The 22,882-nt window shown below is 34.0% G+C and overlaps 1 protein-coding gene across 2 annotated transcripts in view; it reads right to left on the reverse strand.

The window, feature by feature from the left end:
• The window catches only part of Rcd1 (Reduction in Cnn dots 1), a 70,273-nt gene extending 62,203 nt beyond the window's left edge, over positions 1 to 8,070 (reverse strand). For both annotated transcript variants that reach the window (XM_069846632.1, XM_069846631.1), the window contains exons 1-4: positions 7,670 to 8,070; positions 4,961 to 5,101; positions 4,750 to 4,889; positions 733 to 894 (exon numbers count right to left, since the gene is read on the reverse strand). In XM_069846632.1, coding sequence (XP_069702733.1) covers positions 733 to 894; positions 4,750 to 4,889; positions 4,961 to 5,101; positions 7,670 to 7,762 — 536 coding nt within the window. In that variant the 5' untranslated portion in view covers positions 7,763 to 8,070. The remainder of the gene's footprint in view (positions 1 to 732; positions 895 to 4,749; positions 4,890 to 4,960; positions 5,102 to 7,669) is intronic.
• Positions 8,071 to 22,882: the final 14,812 nt, after the last annotated feature.

Genomic DNA, 22,882 nt, shown 5'->3' on the forward strand with positions numbered 1-22,882 from the left:
TTAGAATCTGCAGTAACATCAGTCTAACAGTATATTGTAAACTATAAACGGTAGATAGCTATAATTAACTGTGACCTTAGAACATTTTTATAGAGAAAAAAAGAGAAAATTGTGGAAACAAAATAATCCAAATCAGATTGTAAATTTCGAATTGCACAAAATCAATATAAATGCAACATATATTTCGAGAGGAATAAATGAATGGTAAAAACAAAATAACCTAATCTTCAAATTAGATTGTAAACTTTGAATTATTATAGAAGATTGTAAATAATTGTAATATTATAAGAGAACTCAGAGCATGTAGTATTACTCAGTGTAATGAAACATGCCGTTTTCAATAAATACATAAAAAAACACACACACACAAAACAAACAAACAAACAAAAAAAACTGATATACCAGCATAGGAAGACAATAACATAGGCTACCACCTTAGGAGTTGCGTAGGAGGAAAATCATACAATGTTGCCAACTTAATTTCGAATAAACCACGCACTCGTATTTTTTACTTGTGTATTTCGGAAAAAAAAATGCATGGGGATATTAGAGAAAATGTGGTATACTATAGGTAAGTGATAAAGCATTGGAATATTGTAAGTAATGAGGAAGTATGTAATATCTTCATGATGCTTATTACTTATTCTGGCTTATAAACAAAATTAATAGGATTGTGGAGACCATCAGTCGAAAACTAACAGTCTAAAAGAATTCTTGTCTTATTTTCTGTACCTTGACACACGCTCTTCCCACTCATCAGCATCGTTGTCTTCTTCACGCCTCACGAAGTTGACATGCGTCTCACATTCCTGCATCAACGGTCGAACTTTGTTCATGTCATACGGAGGAGTGGGGGACTCCACCTCTCCATCTACGTCAATTTCCTCTTCTATTCTGTAAGAAAGACCCACTAGATAAGCACTTTAGTGTCTGCATATACAAAGTGATTGTCTAAAGTACACTGACATTGAAGGAGCCCACTGCTGAAGTCACTTTTAGTAAAAGAACCCACATGAACACAGTTACAATTTCGAACAGTTAAGTAACTACTATAAAGTTATGAAGGACATCACTGTGAACCTGGCTGCATCTATACAGTGAGATAAATTAAATTTATCAAAATTTTCAAAGATATAAAGATATATTGTTGCAAGATGGCTGGTGGAAGAGAAACATTCCTTGGCCTGATAAAGAATGACATCACATATTTCTTAGAAGTAGAGAGAGAGAGAGAGAGAGAGAGAGAGAGAGAAATAACTCGTCCGGCCTTAAGTAAGGATGACCACGAGGATCTGGAAATTAATAGCAAACAAATATAATCAATTAAATATGAATATTGTTATAAAAATAAAATGTAATAATTAAGCACCATTGATTATCAATTATAAGATAAAATCTTAGAAGATGACTATAAAATTATACTTATAAATAAAAGATTTTATTTAAAATTAGCACATCCTTAATTAAGGCCTTCTGAGTGGTATAAATGAAACTGTATAATCTGCAGGGAATCTTTAAGAATTTGTGAGATGATTTTTTGAATTTCAAAAGATGATATTGATAATTTTAAAAAAAAATTATATGTAAATTTTGGTAAAGAACTCCGAGCACCAAAAAATAAACCTGTCACTGACCAATTGAAGAGAGGGATGTTATACTTGGCACTAAGGTAGGGAATACAAGGTTCATAAATGACCCTCTTTTCCTGATTAACCTGATGAGCTTGGTTTAGATCTCTCTCCATTGTATAGTTGGATCTATGATAATAGCCTTTTGTTGTTGCCTGTTTATTGCTATTATATCCTCTCTTCTGTGAGAGTCGTCTTCAGAAATGCAGTGGACCTCTTCATGAACTTCCCAACCCTTGTTCCGAAGAAGACAGGCGATAGCTCCACGGACTCTATGATGCCTGTTGTTATGCAATAACTCTCCTTTCCGACAAAAGCCCAACACGTGGCCAAGAGTTTCTGTCTCGTTGCAGTCTGGTTGACGGCAACAGGTCGTGCTGAAAGCTCTGCTTGTTACTTTTCTGGTCTCACTGTGCCTCTTTTCTAGTCATGAAGCATATTCGGGATTGTTTATTTAGGCTGACCATATGTACTGTTTTGAATGGGACAGTGCCAGTTTAATATTTTGCAGTCATTGTGTAATTTTATAAAAAAAATGTCAATTTTGTCCCATTCCAAAGAAATACTATCAATATAGCCTACTAGTATTATGGAGAACAGTGTACAATATTTGCAGAGAACAGCGTTAGATTTTGACATGAAAATATACCAATTAAAACCAAAACTATGACATTTCAAGGGAGTATACCAGTCAGAGGTAAAATGAACATTAACAATACCATAATTAAGTCAATGCATTAAACTATTTAGGCTATACAATATCACATCTAGAAGTGAAAGACATGACACTAAAGATTTCAAAATTTATTAAAATAACTGGTTAATAAATCAAGTATTAAACCACCACAAGTTCAACAACATACCAGCCTTAAGGGGAAGGACCTACAGGAAATCTATTTTCTCATATTATTTTAAGTAGAACCTCTATTTCCCTAACATAGTTTCATGTCAATGTATGAAGCTTTTTGAATACATTTTCACAGTCACATGCAAAAAATGCAGTATTAGGATAAACAAAATGATATACTTTCAAGAGTATCACAGAATCACAAATATTGTCTTAAATGAAAACTAAAAGACTGCTAATCAATTTTGTTTGATGATTTTTAGAAATTTTAATTTTTATATTTTTATTTCCCATTTTTATGAACAGAAAGAAAAATTGCATGTTTATTTTTAACTTATTCTTTAATTTTCAATTTGCATTACTTGTCTTATTATTTTAATTACTGTACTTGTTCCTGAATCACATATGTAATTTGTAATAGTAAATCATTTCTTCTAATATCCCTTTATTACTCTCAACTGTTCCATTGTTCATGAATTAAATATTAATTTGAAAGTGAAAGTCAAACTTTGTTATATTAATCTACACCTGATATCTTTTTAGGTCGTGTATTTACTCTGAAACGGTTAGACATTCTTGTATACCTTTTACATTGATTATTCCTCAAACATCTCATTAATCTTTAACAGGATCCATTCTTTCACTAATGTGCATGCTTCTACATAATTCATGTGAATTGTAACTGTGACCACTATTTTGTGTTATCACTTTACTATTGTTTATTGGTCATAAAATATGTATTTTGATGCCAACTATAACCCTAATACACCTCAGGTTGAAATAGGGTTAATTAAATTGGATACTAAAAAATTTGCAATTTAACAATTTCCTCTTACAGAATTATTCATGTATAATGTGAGAATATGCCCTGAAAATTTTATTCAATTATCTCTATTATTGTCTGAGATATTATATATTAAATGTTGAAAAATGTAAAATAACAAATTCTGGATATTCGATAAGAAATTTGAGCACAGAGTAAGGGGACTGGAGCGCAGCACCTATTTAAAAATGGCGTGAAAGCAATTATTTTCTGCCTAACGATCTTGAAATTTCGCTCAAATGAAGTCAATACTATGAAGTATTTTTATACTAAAAATAAAAAAAAAGTTAACAATAGATGCTGTAACACCAGCAATTATTACTTGACGACAGTCACCTCAGTTGATGGACTAGAATCCCAACATCAAGTTTGACAACTGACTGGATATCAGACATATAAGGTAAAAAAAGGTAAAGGTATCCCCGTAACATGCCATGAAAGCACTTGGGGAGCATGGAGGTAGAGCCCCATGCTTTCCATGACCTTGGCACTAGAATGAGGTCGACACCACGCTCTGGCCGCCTTTTACCCCCGAGAAAGACCCGGTACTCAATTTTATAGGAGGCTGATTGAGCCTCAGGGCCGTTCTGAAAATTTGGCAATGAGAAAAAATCCTGTCACCACCTGGGATCGAACCCCGGACCTTCCAGTCTGTAGCCAGCTGCTCTACCAACTGAGCTACCTGGCCACCAGGATGTCAGACATATAAATGTTGACGAAATGAAAATAGCACTATTAACATTTAGCAATCATTGCAATAAGTAAAAGTCTCAGGAATCTTCTATGCCACATCAATAAATTTAAGAATGCAGTTATACTGTCAGACTCCAAAGCAGCTATTCTATCAATAGTCTTTAAACACACACCTTCATCTCAAACAGCAGAAATAACTAAAATGCTCTCTCAATTAATATCACTCAATAAAAGAATTGTATTCCAATGGATACCATCCCATTGTGGAATCCTGGGAAACGAGAATGCAGATGCTTTAGCAAAGAAGGGCAGCACTGCTACTTACAGACCTGTTACTAAATCTACGTATTACTCTGTGAAGAGATTTATTAAATCTACATACTTAGACTTCAACAAACAAAATTTGATAACACAGTCTCAAAAAATGGAATTCTCTGCATCATAATCCACAGTTAATTCCCGATTTACCACGAAAATCGTCTGTAGCTGCATTTAGATTGGCAACAGGCCATGATTGTTTGGCCAAACACCTGCATAGAATTGGAATATATCAGTCCCCTAACTGCCCATTGTGCAACTCAAACCAAGAAATGGATTCGGAACATCTCAAAATCTGTGCTTCAGTGGCTGACCATGATAATATCTTTGAAAAATATTGGAGTGCAAGAGGTCAAATGACTTTATTGTCAAACACCTGGCATTAGAAAACAACAACAACAACATTTAGCATTGTCTTGTAGCTGGTTGGTGGAACTTACAGTGCGAGGTTGGTCTGAGCACGTGCCGCAGAGGCCTGCACAAACAGCGTCTTGGTGGGCTTCGCGTAAGTGTTCTCCGGCCGCCAGTTCCAGGGCTTGGAGTACGTGTGGTCCATCAGCACCACATTCAGCTCACGCTCCTGCAGGACAGAGACGCGTGGTTAGTTTGCGTGATGTGGCTCAGAGCTACCACACATTGCGCAGCACTCACCGACTGCCCGGCCAGTTGGTGCAGGTAACTGCTCAGCTTGGTGCAGCTGTCCTCCCCACTGTCACTCAGCGGACTCGGCAGGTTCGACGAGTTGGGCGTTCCACTCAGCTGCCCGGCCACTGAGGAGGCTGGAGACTGTACCTGCATCACGACACACGATTAATTAATTCAAACATCTTAGACATCACCATAACCAAAACAAATAATAAACACGAATTCAAAATATACAGGAAACCCACTACAACCACAACACATATACACAATTGATCAAACCATCCCATACAACAAACATGCAGCTTTCTGTACAATGACACACAGATTAATTAATATACCAATGAACAATGACAAAACAAAAACAGAACAAACCAACACAAACACCACACAACATATCACAATACTAATACTCACAAAATTGCAACTTTATTCAGAAAACTAAAATACAAGATAGCATACAAAACAAATAACACAACACAGAAATATCTAAATAATCACATTAAACATTCAAATAAATATAATTCAACTGGAGTTTACAAACTACATCACATCAAATTACGCAGACCACATTATCGACAATAATCATGACTACAATAATATAGAAACAGATAGGGAAATTTTACACATCACACCAAAAAGTTCACAGTTAAACATCTTAGAACAATACGAAATATATAAACATACAATAACACAGCCACAATATATACTTAATACACAATTACAGTTCAATACCCACACATTATTCGATGTCATGATACGTCATAACACACAAACAACCAGCCCCCACCATAAGAGCAACACACCCCCACCCCTACAACTGACGAATGCACATCGCAGAATTCAAGATCACCAGTAGTTCTGGAAACACTGATGAAGGCGCAACATCGCGTCGAAACGGGCTGTCTATCCAAGGTATATAATCTTTTTTAAAAAATTTTAACACTTTTTAACGTGTGACTAAACAATTTTATGTTTTAACAAACAAAATGTTAACGTGAACTAGAATCAATGAATTAATTGATTTATTTGTACTGTCATCAACATTTATACCAGTTATGGTGTACCACCACATTTCTGTATACAGGTTTCACCATAACTTTCTATTACCTTCACCTACAATTAGTATGCAATCCCAACAGTCTAATTAATAACGTCTATATAACCGCTATTAACTTAACTCCAAACAGTCAATTTCTCCTTATCGATCTTAAATATCTATCATCTGTTAGTTTACTTGCCATATTACATTTTACTTATGTTCCTCCCTGAATTCTATTCTTACTACCAAATTTATATATAGGTAATATATAAGGGACGTGGTGAAGAGATAGTAAAAGACTTAGGGTGGGAATCTCTCAAATAAAGGCGACGAAAAACCAGGCTCACGGCATTGTTGAAGGCACAAATGGGACACAAAGCATGGACCTACATCAATGCTAGATTAGCAATAACATCATACTTGGGCAGGGTAGATCATATTAGGAAGTTTAAATGTAGAAAACAAAGAACGGACGTGGCAAAATTTTCCTTTGTTAACTGCACAATAGTAGACTGGAACAGCTTATCTGCGGCAATCTTTCAGGGTGGTTCTCTCAAAATCAATACATTTAAGGAAAGTTGAAAAGATTAGACTGAAAATGTAATTGTAGGTGCAGTGTAATTATCTAAGTTGTGTCATGTAATTAATTAAGTTGATATGTAATTTAATTGATATGTAAATAAATTAGGGTGTGTTACGTAATTAAGATGATATGTAATTAAGTTGATTTGCAATTAAGTAAGGTGATATGTAATTGCTTAAATTGGTAACAGTTGAGTGAAATAGAAGTACTTATAAGTTAGGTTACCTTTTGCTTATTGCTAGGCATTATTACAGAATTGTTTTTATTTATAGTCCTAGGTTTATTGCATCTATTTATTTATAGTTAGAAATAAATTTAGGTTTATTTTATTTCATTTTTCTTTTATTGCTGTAATTATTGTATAATTGTTATTATATATCACTGCCACCTGGTGTATATCCAATTGTAGTGTTAATAAATAAATAACTCATCTCATCTCACTTGTTCTACTTTAACCTTTTACATTTTTACTTTCATGTCATTGCAGTACTCTACTATTTTTCATATAGTATATGAACTATTAATCTTCATTACTATTTCAAAATATTGTTCTTAAATTTTAACTGTCTATCCTATTTAAAATCACTATACTAACATTTCCTATCTAACACTTCAGACAGTTTTACTCATAGGGATCCTCTTCTTTCTAATTAATACATATCACATCATTATTAGAATTGTGTATATAGTATTTGTGGACTTAGAAAAGGCGTTTGACAAAGTGGAATGGAATAAACTGATGGGGATCCTAAAGAAATATGGCGTGGATTGGAAAGAGAAGAGGCGTGGTGTAAGTAAACTAAAGAATTACGCTAAGCATTCAATACCAAAGCAAACTTTCACTGTACATTAGCGTACTAAACTTTTTTCAATCTATGTTTAGTGATATATTAAATCTGGCTTAATATAGTGATAATTCGATATATATAGTACAATAAGAATTGAAATGTGTATTGACTATGATAAAAGGGTTGAAAATTGGTTTATAGCGCCACATTGGCAGTGTGCAATATTCGTTCGGTGGATACTCTACCTTGTCCTATATTATATACAAAACGTGCATAAACCATGGTCACCATTTTCACATACTTACTGGTATTAACGGCAATGTAGAATTAACTGGAGAGGAAGACAGTAAAAGTTTCATCAAACTGTCTTTCCCCTTTTGTTGGTCCGGTGTATACATTTCTATGTTTTTAATTATCACCACGCCAAATACGAATAAATAAATGTCAACAGGTTAGTATAAACTAACTGATAATTCGATGCCTGAACTAAACCCGAAAGTAAATTTCATCTTACACTGCTGATATTCAACAGGGTAACTATAACCATGTGTTTTTTAATTTGTAACTATAAGCTACTGCCATTCAAACGAGCATTAAATATTAACGCGAAATATTCTTCTGCTGTTCTTCCCTACTCAACATAAGAAAACACTTCGCCCAATCCCTGAACGACCGAATACACAAAACTTACGGGACTAGGGCAAGCAACTCGGTTCGCAAGAAACAAACAATTGAGTATTAGTCGAAATATTGAACAGACGTCAAAAACGTTATGTAACTCTGACTTCCATCTATTTCCAGTTTCTTAATTAAAAATTATCACCATCACACATACGAGCTCCTCTCGAGAACGAAATTCATTACTTTCCCTTAAGCAGGAGTGTGCAGTGTTGCCAACAATTGTCACCTCAAAGTCGCCAAATAAATTGTCTAATGTCGCTAAATTCAATTTAGAAGTAAAAAAAAACGTATCTAAAAAAGGATAAGATTAACAATAGCAAAAATGTACCGTAACTTCTATAATATAATTCATATCATATCCTCATCTTCTACTGTAGCGTCGGCCTAAGTGGCGCAGTCGGTACAGTGCTGGCCTTCTGTGCCCAAGATTTCGGGTTCGATCCCGGCCCAGGTCGGTGGCATTTAAGCAAGTCCATCTTGATAGTATTAAGATGGACTTGATTTAAGTGTACTTAGTAGATTTACTGGCATGTACAATAATTCCTGCGGGACAAAATTCCGGCACTTCAGCGACGCTGCTATAACCTCGGCCAAGAATTCACCAGAGGAAAAATAATGCAGGGGATTACCCAAGATATGATACGTTATGCAGAGCTGTTCTTAAAAAGTTTTGAAATTGTTTAAAGATGTAAAAATACAAAATTAATGTTTCCAAATACATCTCAGTAAAAGTTAAAAGGACAAAACGTAAAAATCGCTAACTTTGTCGCCAAATGACTAATAAAAAACTCCAGAAAAGTCGTTGGTTGCTATTTCGTAATTTTTGTCGTTAGACACACCCACAAAACTGCTAGATCTAGTGACCTGTCACTAAAGTTGGCAATACTGGGAGTGAGGTTGACGAGATTCCGTGCGTTTTTTTTAAGCAAGATGTAAAGCGCTGCTGCAAGACCGTTCTGCAGCAAGCGCGCAGCAAATGAAAACTTCGCTTTACGAGTTTGCTGCACGAAATGTGTGTTTTGGTCTTTTGCAACGTGTATTATTGTTAAAATCGTCTAGTAATAATAATTCCATGTCATTATCATGGAAGTCGAAACTATTTAACATTTTCGGTTCTTTTAGGGTTAAATTTATTACGGCAGAAATAGAAGCCAATATTAATTGTCCACCATTTTGCAGTCAGTTGACCTACTTACGTTTTTTTTTTTTCGACCCTCATTTTGCTGCAGCAAAGGCATGAAGCGCTTTAAAAAAACGCACGGATTTAATCTTTCCCTAGACCGTAAATTTACTATTCTATGATATTTTAAGAGAATTTCTCAGTACTGAACTCGAGTTTTTTTATCCTCTCAGGATACGCGCAGCTCACGACAGGAAGAACTTGGCTGTGAGATCAAACTGCGCAGACTTGCTGAATAAACACCTAATCAAACCTATAATATGCAAGATGTGTGCGGATTTGATCTCACAGCCAAGTTCTTCCTATCGCGAGCCTCTTCTAATAAAACAAATAATTAAGTTCGATAGATATCTGAATTGTGTAAAAAAAAAATATTTAACCAGAAACTGTGACTTTTGAATGTCCACCAAAATTATTTTAATTTAAACTAAATTTTATTTAAATTTGAGTGTCAAGAACTGTTAAACAAGTATAATAAAATGAATAAGACATCTACTAAATTTCTATCAAAATGTGGAAATGTTTATAAAACAATGGTGCGAGATTTTTTGGTTGTGACACCCTGTTATATATAAACGTCCAACCTTTAAGGGGCTATATATCTGCTCCATCACTAGATGGGCAGGGAAAGGGATGTGTTGGATTCGTCGTTACTGATAATCTAGATCATATATAATATTATGTACTATGATCTAGGCTGATACCAATTTTAGCTCATTCGGCACTGTTCTTGACCAATAAAAAGCCGAGGAAAACTTACTCTTTAAAAGGGAATGTAGAGTGAAGAAAAGGGGAAATTTTGCCAAACGAACTTTCCATCACTGATGTACCTGAATTGAACTTATAAATACAATTTAATTAATACGGTGCCTATTACATAATATATAAATTTCGTAAAGTTACATTACATTTCTCTTTTCCATCTTCTTTTAAACAACCTATACTTATTATAAAACTTGAATTATTTACTTACTTTTCAATATTCTGAGGATTCTGAGCCAAGAGGATTTTCAGACAACTCCACGACCATATCTCCTCTTCACAACTTAGGAGACACTTATGCATGACATGGCATTTCCTTCATTTTTAATGGAACAGTTATACCGCTGTGACTCGGTCCCCAGAGCCTCGTTTGTTAAAACAGTTTGCACCACGGGAAGGTGAGGATGGGAATTGAGTAGGGGGAGGTTATGGAATGCACTTCACTACTCCTTGCAACCCAGTACTTGAAATAGAGAATCATAACTACAGTTCTGTGTTTGGTTACCTGAAGCCTCCAAGCAATGTGCAACAGTGTAGATATATATGAGTATAGCGCAGTGTACACACTTCAAGTCTGCTGTTCAGTGAACCATTCCAAAACAAAATAAAGCTAGATGGTTGGAAATAAGTGTTCTAATAGGAGAATTTGGTAGCAAGCACTTCATGAGGAAATAAGAAAACGTATTTTATGAGAAAGAGGGAGAAATTTTTCTTAAAATATTTACAGTCACTTGTAATATGTAGAGGCTCGTAAAGCAAGTAACTTAGTCAGTGCAAATAATTTTGTTTTTATTGTATTATTCTAATTTCCAACATTTATTTATGTATTTATTTATAGCTGTGTGCATATTCCTACTACAAAAAAAAAAAAAGAGTAATTAGAATAATAGTAGGTGCCAAATCTAGGGAATCGTATAGGACTATTTTAAAAAAACTAAAAATAATGTTCATGGCTTGTACAGTTTTTCATTAATAATCTTCCTCGTATGTAATCGTGAAAACTTTGTAACTAATTCAATAGTTCATAGCATAAATACATGTCAAAAAATGACTTTCATATTCTATCGGCAAGTCTGTTGTGCTATAAAAAACGAGTGTGTTATATGGCAGTAAAAATTTGTAATATCCTCCCTATGGATATAAAAAATGAAACTCACAACATAAGATTATTTTGGGCCAAATTAAAGAAGTACCTAATTTCTCACGCCTTCTATTCTGTTGGTGAATTCATATAACATTCAACAACGCTTCATGAGATTGATACTAAAACTTTGTGTTGTACTAGTAGACTATATTGTGAACCTCTTCTGTATATAACTTATTTCAACTACATTGTGACTATAAATTAAAACTTTATAGTAGGTAGTATTAAGTTTTTTGACTTGTTCCATATTCTAGCTGTGAAGCAATGTACAAATACTATAAAATGTTAATAAATATAATACAATATATCGCCTGTGTTCAATTACAACATTTACATGTAAAACACGTAGGACTATTCATAATTAATTTGTAATCTGGCATTAGAGTTGGTGATACATGGAGACGAAAAGAACTACAAACATTTGTAAATGAATACAAGTTGAAACATCAGAGCTGAAATATATTATATATACTGGTATTTCAATATCAACCCATTCTTAATTGTGAATATTCAAATTTCAATTCTTTCAATAAATTATCAAAGTATTATTTACTTCTAGACTCATTTTGCTTTGATAAAATATCTCTATTTATTTTTAAAAGTGCAATTTAAATATTCAATAAAACTGTAAATAGGCGAAAAATAATGAGCATTAGCTTTTACTTTTTGGGTGAGAAATAAATTGTGAAACAATCTTCTGTTGCCCATAAGGTGGCTTTAAATAAATATTTGCTTTGTTATTAAATACACATGACAGTATATTTTGCACGTAAGCATCATCACAGTCTAGTATGTACAGTCACGAAGCTTGAGTTGTGAGGGTGCTAGGAACAACAGGCTGTGCTGGTACTACAGTGAAACCTGTCTAAAGCGGCCATCTGAAGTTACCTTGTAAAATGGCCGTTTTATCAGGTGGCCGCTTGATTAAGGTCGCGGCTTTTTTATGAATTAGCATGAAAATACGTAATTGCACTGACTTTTTAGGATTGTGAGCGTACAACAATCATGCATATTAATGTCAGCCTCTTCCATTCTTGCAACTAGCCTTTTCGAAACTCGCTTGCGGTACTTCAGTTTAAATGACTGGATAATACCTTTATCAAGGGGCTGGAGGTGTAATGTCGTATTTGGAGGAAGAAACACCAATTTCACGGATCACATTGCGATTTTGTCGTTTAATCTTGGAAATGAAATCGCATAGCTAATTCCCAAAAAAATGATGATGTCATCCAAGCTTTATTGTTGGCAGTCCACTTCACCTCCAATAAGCCCATGTCAATATTTTTCAAACATCTCGGGTTCAATGATTTCCCTATCATTAAGAGTGGTTCTTTTTCTCCTGCAGCATTAAAACAAAAGAGCAGGTTTGCCAATTTTGCCAACTTCCTCCCTTTACACTCTTTTTTTCTTAAAACTTAAGTTTTGTTAGGGAGGGCCCTGAAAAGAAACTTGTTTCGTCAACATTGTAAATGTCTCTGAGTTCATATTCCGCAAGAATTGAAGGCAGTCTATTTTTTCCATTCTTCAATAACATTGGTTGCAATGTCACCTCCTTCACCAGACACAGAACAAATTACAATGTTATGCCGTTTTCTAAAGCACTCTAACCACCCACTACTAGCAACAAAATTTCTTACATTGAGTTCTTTGGCAATTTCAAGAGCTTTCTCTTGAATCATAAGCCCACTTATTGGCAATTTGTTCGCCCTCGCACACTTGAACCATTCGTAAACGAAATCATTCACATTACTAAACATAGATTCTCTCTTCCTCCCATTCTTTTAATATTTCATTTTTATTCTTAATTATACCGTTTATTTGTCCTTCCACATTAGAATATTTCTGCAATTTTTCTCGCAGATGTTCCCTTCTCGCTTTCTTCAATCATTTTTCGTCTCACCTCTAAACTTAACACCACTCTAAATTTATTGTTAGACATGATTTCTCTCTCAAACTAACTTCACAGTTCCTCTGAATCAAGTGAATGAAAAGAAGAAAAATTCGTAAAAGCTGGTCCATATAGAAAAAGATAGAAAGAGGAGAAAAAAAATTCGAATGGTTAACTACCTAAAACATACTGTGACATTTTCGATAGAAAAAGTCCGTGTTTCAATCCTTAAAAAACGAGTAAGAATTTATAGCTGTGCAGGGTTGGAGTGGAAAGTGACAAAAGAGTTATAAAACAGTAACCAACTAACCCCAAGATATGGAGGGTGTACAGTTGTACACTTAGCTATTGCTTCCTGTCCTCTAACCATCGAAAAAATAGGTCAGACAGTATTCGTGAAAAGATTTTTTGTTGGACAGTGACCGTTATAGTCAAGTTCCAATCCAAATAGACCCCGGCCGCTGGCCGGCGCATGAGGTGGCTGCTAAATAAAGAGAGAATTTATATTGATCTTATGGAAAGTCCAATTGTTCCAGAGAAAATTAGCCTTTTGGCCAGGTGGCCGTTTAAATGAAGTGACCGCAAAGGCAGGTTTCACTGTATTTCGCATTGTCTGTAATGAGACGATATTAGCGATCCTAGCGGTGAGCAACTAACTATGGATGCATATTTACTACGTATTGAGCTTCGTGACTATATATTAGACTGTGGTAGCATTCTCATTGTTCAGTGCCTATAATGCCCTATACGAATAAGCAGATGACAACACACGAAATGGAGCGGAGAGACAAGTCAGAGCAAAGCTAGTATGATCCATGTGCATCTAACATGTACTCAAAGTAACGAAACGCAGGACTCTAATCATAATTTGTTGCCCCGTTTATATTGAAATGGTGCAGATGCAATTCTTATTCCCGTCAAGTAAGTCATAATGATGGATGTAGAGGAAAATCAAGAGATGTAAAATTTTAATCAGTATTAATCACACTCATAACATACCACTATTACCAGTACTCTTGTGTCTCCCATCAGCAGTAATAGAAATATACAGGGCTATTCAAAAAGAAGGAGCAGATTTCAAACTTTTATTTCTTCCAAACTACAAAAGATGGAAACACAATTCCAACGTTCCTGGACAGAGAAAGATTCAATGTTGTATGCATTCAATATGAGCACCATGTGTTACACGACAAATATCAAAACGGTGGCTCATTTCTTGCCACACACGAATCAGCTGGTCTCTAGTTATCGAATTCACAGCTTCAACAATTCGATGTCGCAGACTTTCAAGAATGTCAGGCATGGGGGGGGGGGGGATAAAAACACAGTCTTCTACGTAACCCCACAGATAAAAATCACAAGGAGTGAGGTCTGGAGACCTGGGAGGCCACTGGCGATGAAGTTGATCTTCTCCTCCTCCTCTTCCAATCCAACATCCTGGAATGGTGTCATTCAGGTAACGTCGGACGTGGTTAGAGAAATGAGGCGGGCACTAACCTGTTGTGTCGCTATTTTACTACAATCAACAGCGCCAATGCGGCCGTGATTGGAACTTCTACCCGGACTGCTCAAAATTTAAACTTTCGTCTGTCCAGAAACGTTTGAATTGTGTTTCTATCTTTTGTAGTTTGGAAGAAATAAATATTTGAAATCTGCTCCTTTTTGAATAGCTCTGTATAAAGTGCTCTCTAAACTTTCCCGTCTACTTTCAAGTGTAATTATAAACAACATTCCCAGGGACAGAATATAAAATGGAGTGATTGAAGAAAACGTTTCCATTATTACAAGTAACATGTTTTAATTTATCATATCCTCATTGCAATGCAATACAAATTTTTATTTCACAGTTAAATTGGTGTTCTACGTATGTTTCTTTCACATTTAGACACACATATGTTCAATACACAATTATATTCAGTAACAACAATGTAATGTATGGTGTTCACAATATTGAATTTCATTAACACAGACAATTTTTTGAACATTCAATAAATTTCATATATAAATCTTTAATTTATTTAATTTTAAATCCGTTGAATATTTTAAAATTGTAAGAGCTAAGCATGTAAAAGTGACAACATTCAAGAATAGACTTTTCTTCTACGACTGTTGAAACTGACATAACTACACCAGACTACACAAGCAGACGTGGCAATCTGCAGTTAATTGTTTGTAAGTCAGTATGCCATCAACATGTAATAACTGTTCTGTTCAGAAGAACATAATCAATGAACGTCTCTGAAATTATGGGAAAAATTGCCTCTCGATGAAAATCAGTTTCATTTTTACGAACTGAATTTATAAAACAGATAATCTAAAGTAAATGAAAAGACCGTAATTCTCTTTGTATTCCTGAGGACTTCCTCGCACTTACATTAAACACGATTCTATCCTGACAACTTGATATTAGATAGACATTAGTATATTATTCGGAAGCAAAAGGTAAGCTATGTCTTTCTGGATATTCTACAGACAGTCAATAGTGCATATAAACCATCATTCATTTCTGCCTGTCCCAGTGAAACATGCACTCTTTATCAAATGAGTTGGAAACAAAAGTTTTCTTAACATAAGGTTCTGAGAAGCCCTCCAATATTCAGTGATAGAGTATTTTAGGGGGTACTGTTGAAATCTTCTTGGTTACAATTGACTCCATACGGACTCATACTGCACTGCGCCGAGATCTAGTAGGCTCTGAGGATGGTGTCAAGTAGCACCGAAACAGCTGTAAGCCACACATGCTTACATAATTAACACGAGTAAGATCGCCATTCAAGTGTTAAAAGTAGTGTACGAAAGATTCAACATGGATAAAATGATTAATCATCATTTATGTCAGGAGCCTGCAACAGTTATCAAAAGCAAGACAATTTAGATGCATTGGCCATGTTCCAAGGAGGGGAAAAATATACGAATAGCTTCAGTAAGAGAGAACAGCAATTCGAAAAACTGTTCAGAAATTCTCCAATAATTAATTTATTATTGAGTGGAAAACAGTTTATGGATGCAAACTTGTCTGTAGCTACATTATGAACTCAGCAGCCAACATCTTTTATAGCTGCTAATAATAATAATAATAATAATAATAATAATAATAATAATAATAATAATAACAACAACATATCGTGCACAGACATAATAATGCTGCATGATGACTGACCAGAACTTATCAATCTGTATATAAGATTACAGATAAAGCAACTGTATTACAAATACAATCCTCAACAAGCAACAAAAACATCGCAAAACATGTTTAAGACAAAGAGATAGATGATAAAAACCACGCAAGACATCACACACCGCACTGATTGATAAAAAAAACAGAAGACAACACATACACACTGCATTGACTGATAAAAACACCAGAGGACACATACACAGCATTTATCAATAAAAAAAACACCAGATAACACATCACACACTGCAATGATCGATAAAAAAAATCTGGATATCTGTACTCAGTTCTACAAATATTATACAGAAATAAAATGAAAAATATACCGCATAGGCAACGAAGACAGCAACAGATAAATCAACAGAAATAAAGAATAAAAATAAACCATACAGGCAATGAAAATAGTGATTGATAAAGAAACACCAGATCACATTTAATATTGACTGATGAATCTAAAACATACCTCATAGACATATCTGTGCCAAGCTCTTCAAATCTTATTACAAAAATATCAAAATGTACCCCACTTGCAATGAAGATATAATGAATCTGAAAGCAAAAACAAGTTACCTCTCAGCTGTAAGACTATTCCAAAAATATTCAATAAAAACTAAAATATATTAATTGCGCCATGTAACTTAAACTACAAAATCCAAAAAGTAGGTATAGTATAACTCATGCAGTAAGAACATTATTTAATATACAACACGGCCCTTAAATTTTTACCAATAAGAAAATTAAATTTTTGAAGATATAAAATGAAATTGAAATGCTTCTTTCTTATGTTTGACAATTGTAATCAGCATGAATTGAACTATAAAACCAATATATATTTGGTTTTAGCCTGCGCAATTCTACATCTTGCTAAAGAGAAATAATAATAATAATAATAATAATAATAATAATAATAATAATAATAATAGTAATAATAATATCTCAATTATCTCCTCTCACCTGGAATAATGAAGAATTCAGTTTCTTAGCTGCGAGTATCTGTAAGCCAGTACTTCACTTCTTTTAATAATAGAATGATGGTAGTGGGTTTGTGGGGGCCAGAGTTTTATACAGGGTGATTCACGAGGAGAGGTCAAAAATTTAGGATACGATAATCTTAGGCCATTTTGAGTGAAAAAGTTCATATGAACATAGGTCCGTTTTCGAACGATGGCGGAGCTAGATGCATTTTTTTGGTAAAACGTCTCGCCTCAATGTGAATCAGACGTTACCATAGCTGCTGACGTGAGACAAGGTCAAGGTCGCAATGAATGACGTAACATTGGAATCTGCATTGTGAACGATGTAGATAAGAGGAAGAAACCTGGTGGTGGGGCATTACAAATGTCCAATCGCCTGCCCTTGTCTGATGTAATGACACAGAACCCGCAGATAACACAAATAGCCTACACTATCATCAATTCATAGCAGTCCAGTCAGCTACCTACATTACAGTAGTTATACAGGTACAGTTATCAGAAGTGTTAAGTTGTGTTTTTCAAGATGCCTTATAAATTTTTGACTACAGAATACGCTGATATTGTGTATGTTTATGGTTTGTGTGATGGAAGTTCCTTTCGTGCTGTCACTGAATATGAACGACGCTTTCCGAACAGAAGGGTACCATATGGCTAATTAATATTAACCCGGCACATTCACAATCATACAAATTTCCAGACTCTAGACACCCAGGGAATTCTTCTTCTTCAAGAAAAACTCACCGAGAGTAGAGCCCAGGAATCGAACCAGACCTCCAGATCTGGAAGCCAGCATGCTGACCAACATACCACGGAGGCAGTCACTATGAGAATTTGATTTCAGCTATTGCTGTGACTTTGTTCAAGTCGAAAAATGACGACTCATACCAAATGCTTATACTGAAATATGTCTGCTTTTACCTCCTCTATAATCCCTCACAGTGAAACTCTTTCAGTCATATGCAACCCTATACATACACACTTCCAACAGGGATATTTTTCTTTGCAGTAACTCTCTGAGCATAAGATATTCCTTAACTGATGATAAATGTTTCAAATAATTACTCCCATGTCCAAAAGCTGTCTTGTAGCTTAGCTTCCCGCAAACTGACTTACAATTGCCCAAGTTTGTACGAGTTAGAAATTAATGCTAAACACTGATGTAAAAACACAAGATGTCTCTACATGAACATTCAACAACAGTAACATCTGGTACATACATCTTTATAAAATATTATTCCATAACTATACAAATCTACGAGAAAAACCTTCCCCATATGTGTTTAGAAATATAATTATGCAGGATGTCATTCATTTTTGTTATGAAATTGTGGAAGACATACAAAGCATTGTATAAAATACCTGTGTAGTCTTGTAGAATCAATTTCTGTTATAATTATAAAACAAAACTTATAAAGCTTACCGAAAGATGTTTAGTCCATCGAATTCCTGCAGCAGTCTACTCAATTGTGATGTCATCAGTGATACAGGAATTTTATAATGGTTAACAACAATTTGGTCTCTAAAAACTATTTTAATATTGGCAGCTTTGTTTTTAGCGGAATACTTATAAACATTATTATATTATAATAAATTCAGTTTAATTGATAATCCTTAGCAACCATCACCAAGATTAAATTCTATAAGGCTCATTCAGGAAGTCCAGAAGAATACAACCAGAGCCATCTTCAGTTACAAGCTGGAGCATGCATGTTTGGCATTACAGTGCTTTGGTTTCTTGTCATGTGTACATTTTCGATATTAATTTATACAAAAGTAAGTGGATATGATCAAGATTCAGAGTATTGATGTACGTAATTTATTACGGAATCCAAAATGGTATTTTACTTGACTTTCGAATACCATATGTACACAAATAACTTAAAAAAATTAAAACTATAATTGTTTTTATTGATGGTACAAGGGTAAATAAATACTTTTTACTTGTACCAAAAATAAATAATTTAGTAATGCAATAAAGACGTACTTTCGCAGTATTGTATTCCAATCAATTAACCAATATATAGGTAGTAAATTGAGAATGTTTTGTCGCTTTATGGTGTTTCATCTCTAACGTGAAAGGTCTAGGATGATATATACATTTTAATCTCATGTAGTGCTTTTCTATAAATATTTCAGATGCCTAGGAAGCCAGTTTTGGTTTGAACCTGGCGAGCCACCATAACAATACTGTTCTCCTGAATTATTTGTTATAAACTTTTTCAAATATAATTTTAAATACCTAACTACAGAAAACAAATTAAAAATTTAAACTATGTAAAAAAAACATAAAAATATAAATAACTGATTAAATGGCGATCTTACTCATGTTAATTATGTAAGCATGTGTGGTTTACAGCTGTTTCAGTGCTATTCGACACCATCCTCAGAGCCTACTAGATCTCGGCGCTATCTCAACTTCGCTGCCTGTTGTGTGGGTGCGTTCATATGATGAGAGTTGTGTCAAATAGTATGTGTGTTCTGAAATTGATCTGTGTGTTGAGAATTTGATTAGGATGTGTTTTAGTGTGTCTGTATATTTCATATTGTTCTAGTGTGTTGAGTTTTTGGTTCTTGGGTTGTATGTGTAGGATTTCCATGTCTGTATTTATGTTATTGTATGTGTGATTAGCATTAGTTATGTGTTCGGCATATGTAGATGTATTGTGTCCTCTGGTTATTGCTTTAATGTGTTCTTTGTATCGAGTTTGGAATGATCTGCCTGTCTGTCCAATGTAGAAACTGTCGCAACTATTGCACGTGAGTTTGTATACGCCTATGTGGTTGTATTTATTTGTTTGCGTGTTGAGATGTCTTTGTAGTGTGTTTTCTGTTCTGTATGCTATGTTGTATTTCTGTTTTCTGAATGAGGATGCGATCTTGTGTATGTTTTTGTTTTCGTATGTTAGTGTGATGTATTTCTTGTGTTTGTGTTGTGTTTTGTGTGTTTGTTGAGTTTTTGTTTTGTCTTCCTTATGATGTTGTCTATTATGTTTGGGTTGTAACCATTTTCTTGTGCTATGTATTTGATTGTGTTCACTTCTTCATTGTAGTGTTGTTGGCTCATGGGTATGTTGAGTAATCTGTGTACCATTGTCCTGAATGCAGCATGTTTGTGTTGTGTGGGGTGGTTAGATGTGTTGTGTATGTGTGTGGTGGTGGTGGTTGGTTTTCTGTATATTTTGAAGGTGTGTTTGTTGTTTGCTTTTGTTATGGTGATGTCTAGGCAATTTATGGAGTTATTGTTTTCAAGTTCCAGTGTGTATTGGAGTTTTGGGTGTATTTTGTTTATGTATAATTTTCTCCTGAATTATTTGTTATAAACTTTTTCAAATATAATTTTAAATACCTAACTACAGAAAACAAGTTGAAAATGTAAACTATGTAAAAAAACATAAAAATATAAATATAAACAAAGAAAATATCCACATATAATGAAGTACTAGGGTGTAAATACAGTTAGGTCAAGTATAAGGATCTATGAAAAAGAGCAGAAAGTCCTTTAACATAATATATAACAAAGCACATTTAGTGTGTGTACGTGCCAACTAGTGTAAACTCAGTGAACTTTAAATCCTGTAAGTGAAAAGGAACATGTTTATAACTAATTACAAAAAATAAAAAATAAATAAAAATAAATAAATAAATAATTAACAAACCTTGAAAATCAACAGTGTGTGTGCATCTACAAATTATTGATGGTTCTGACATGTAGTAGGCATTCCGTGTCTTCAATAAAACTGCAACATTTATGGGATCACAAAATATGTTTACAATAAACTTGAAAATCAACTGAGTAACTTTATTCACACATATATCAGGCGAGATTCTAAAAACTTAGCTGGAACAATATTTCTGCTAGACCACAAACCACAAATAAGACTATAAAAATGTATTTTGCAATTCATTTTGCGTGATTTTCAGAAAAGTGTATAAGTATGTTGAAGGTTTATTTTCAGCCGTTGACTTTACTATTTTATATAATGTTAGTAGGTGTTAAGTTCCCAATATTAATTGATAAAAGATTTTCAGTCAAATTCATATAACACTAGTTGCACCATTTCAACACTTAATTAGTCCCAGTGATCTCTGACAACCGATTCATACCGTGCTATATATTTTCTACAATAACATTACTTGTTTGAGTAATCATCCGTAAGTTTCATTTAACATATTGTAAACAATTATAATTTAAACCCATTAGTTTAAAGTTAGATTATTCACTTACGTTTTCAATTATTTTCAGCGTAACATGAGCAACAACAGTAAAACGCCCACCATCTAATTAACTATAAACAATCAAACCCAATATATTGGCCTAAAGAACAACACCAAGATCTGCAAAGCATAGGCAGTCACGACAGGCTAGGAATCATATACTATAATATGGAAATATGAATAACTTGTAACAAAACATTGTAATTTGCAATTCCTCACATGCATAGCATAACATGGAAGGGAGTTAGCTCATCTTTTATTTTATATTTTAACCTCATTTTTTAGCCTTATATCACTATATCGTTTATAATATTGTCTTCATGTGATGACTTGCAAAAATAGTATAAGTATATTTTAAAAGTTGACATTTGGGGTATCCACAATGGAACATTAGAAAGCTAATTCATATAATTTTAATTAGATTTCATCCCCATATGATAATAAATATGTATTGTATGTGTAGATAATACTGAGAACAATGATATTGTAAAATGACAGTTTGTATCTGATGATGCTGACAGGCTCAACAAAAACGTTCATACGTCATATAATTTATTATGTAAAGGTTAACACCTAGTAACATTATATAAAATAGTAAAGTCAACGACTGAAAATAAACCTTCAACATATAAAAATGTGGTTTATAAAATATTTAATATCTAGAAGAATTGTCAATCACTTTGTCATCATTAGCCGTAAAAATTGCCAAGACTACAGCCATTTATTTTCATTTATTGTCTTGTTTTTATCACCAATACGTACTTAGTTTATAATACATAAATAACACTAGTCAACAAGGTTTTTGTCACAAGGGCGGAAATAGTCATTTTAGATCAAGTTTTGTGTGCTGATATTGGATCTAAACTTGAAAGTTTTCCATCGCGCACCATTTAAGAGGAAAATTGGAAATTGTGAAAAAAAAAGAAAGAATTTACCAAAGAATTCGGGTATCGAACTATGGACTATATTTAAACGGTTAAACAGTATATTCATACGTTTTATAACTTATTGTTGCTCAGAATATACTAGAAGTGTATTTTAAGGAATAGGTTCTTTCAAATACATGAGTCTGCATTAATAAGGCGCGTAGTGGGTGATATATATCTGTATTATTTTATTGCTTTATGACCCTAGACCAACAGAAAGCACTGAGAGGGTGGGCTTTTAGAGTGAAATAGATTGCATTTTAGGTTTAGTTAAATATTGTTTGAGCTTGTGACAAGTTATATCGCTGGTTTTAAGTGTTCATCTTCACGTTCATTTACGCTTTCTCAGAATGAAAAAATCTCGTCGTGCGTGTGTAAATTCGCCGGACAGCTTTTGTTACGTATGTGGAGAATTTACAGCAAAATCGCAGCGTCGGCCTTTATCAGATAAGTTAAAACAAGCATATTATTGCTATTTTGAATGTAATGTATATGATTGGGACAAATCATGGGCTCCCCATGTGTGCTGCACAACATGTTACTCAGAACTGATAAAATGGATGAATGGAGAGA

This window comes from Periplaneta americana, chromosome 15, assembly GCF_040183065.1.
Source record: "Periplaneta americana isolate PAMFEO1 chromosome 15, P.americana_PAMFEO1_priV1, whole genome shotgun sequence".
NCBI lineage: Eukaryota > Metazoa > Arthropoda > Insecta > Blattodea > Blattidae > Periplaneta > Periplaneta americana.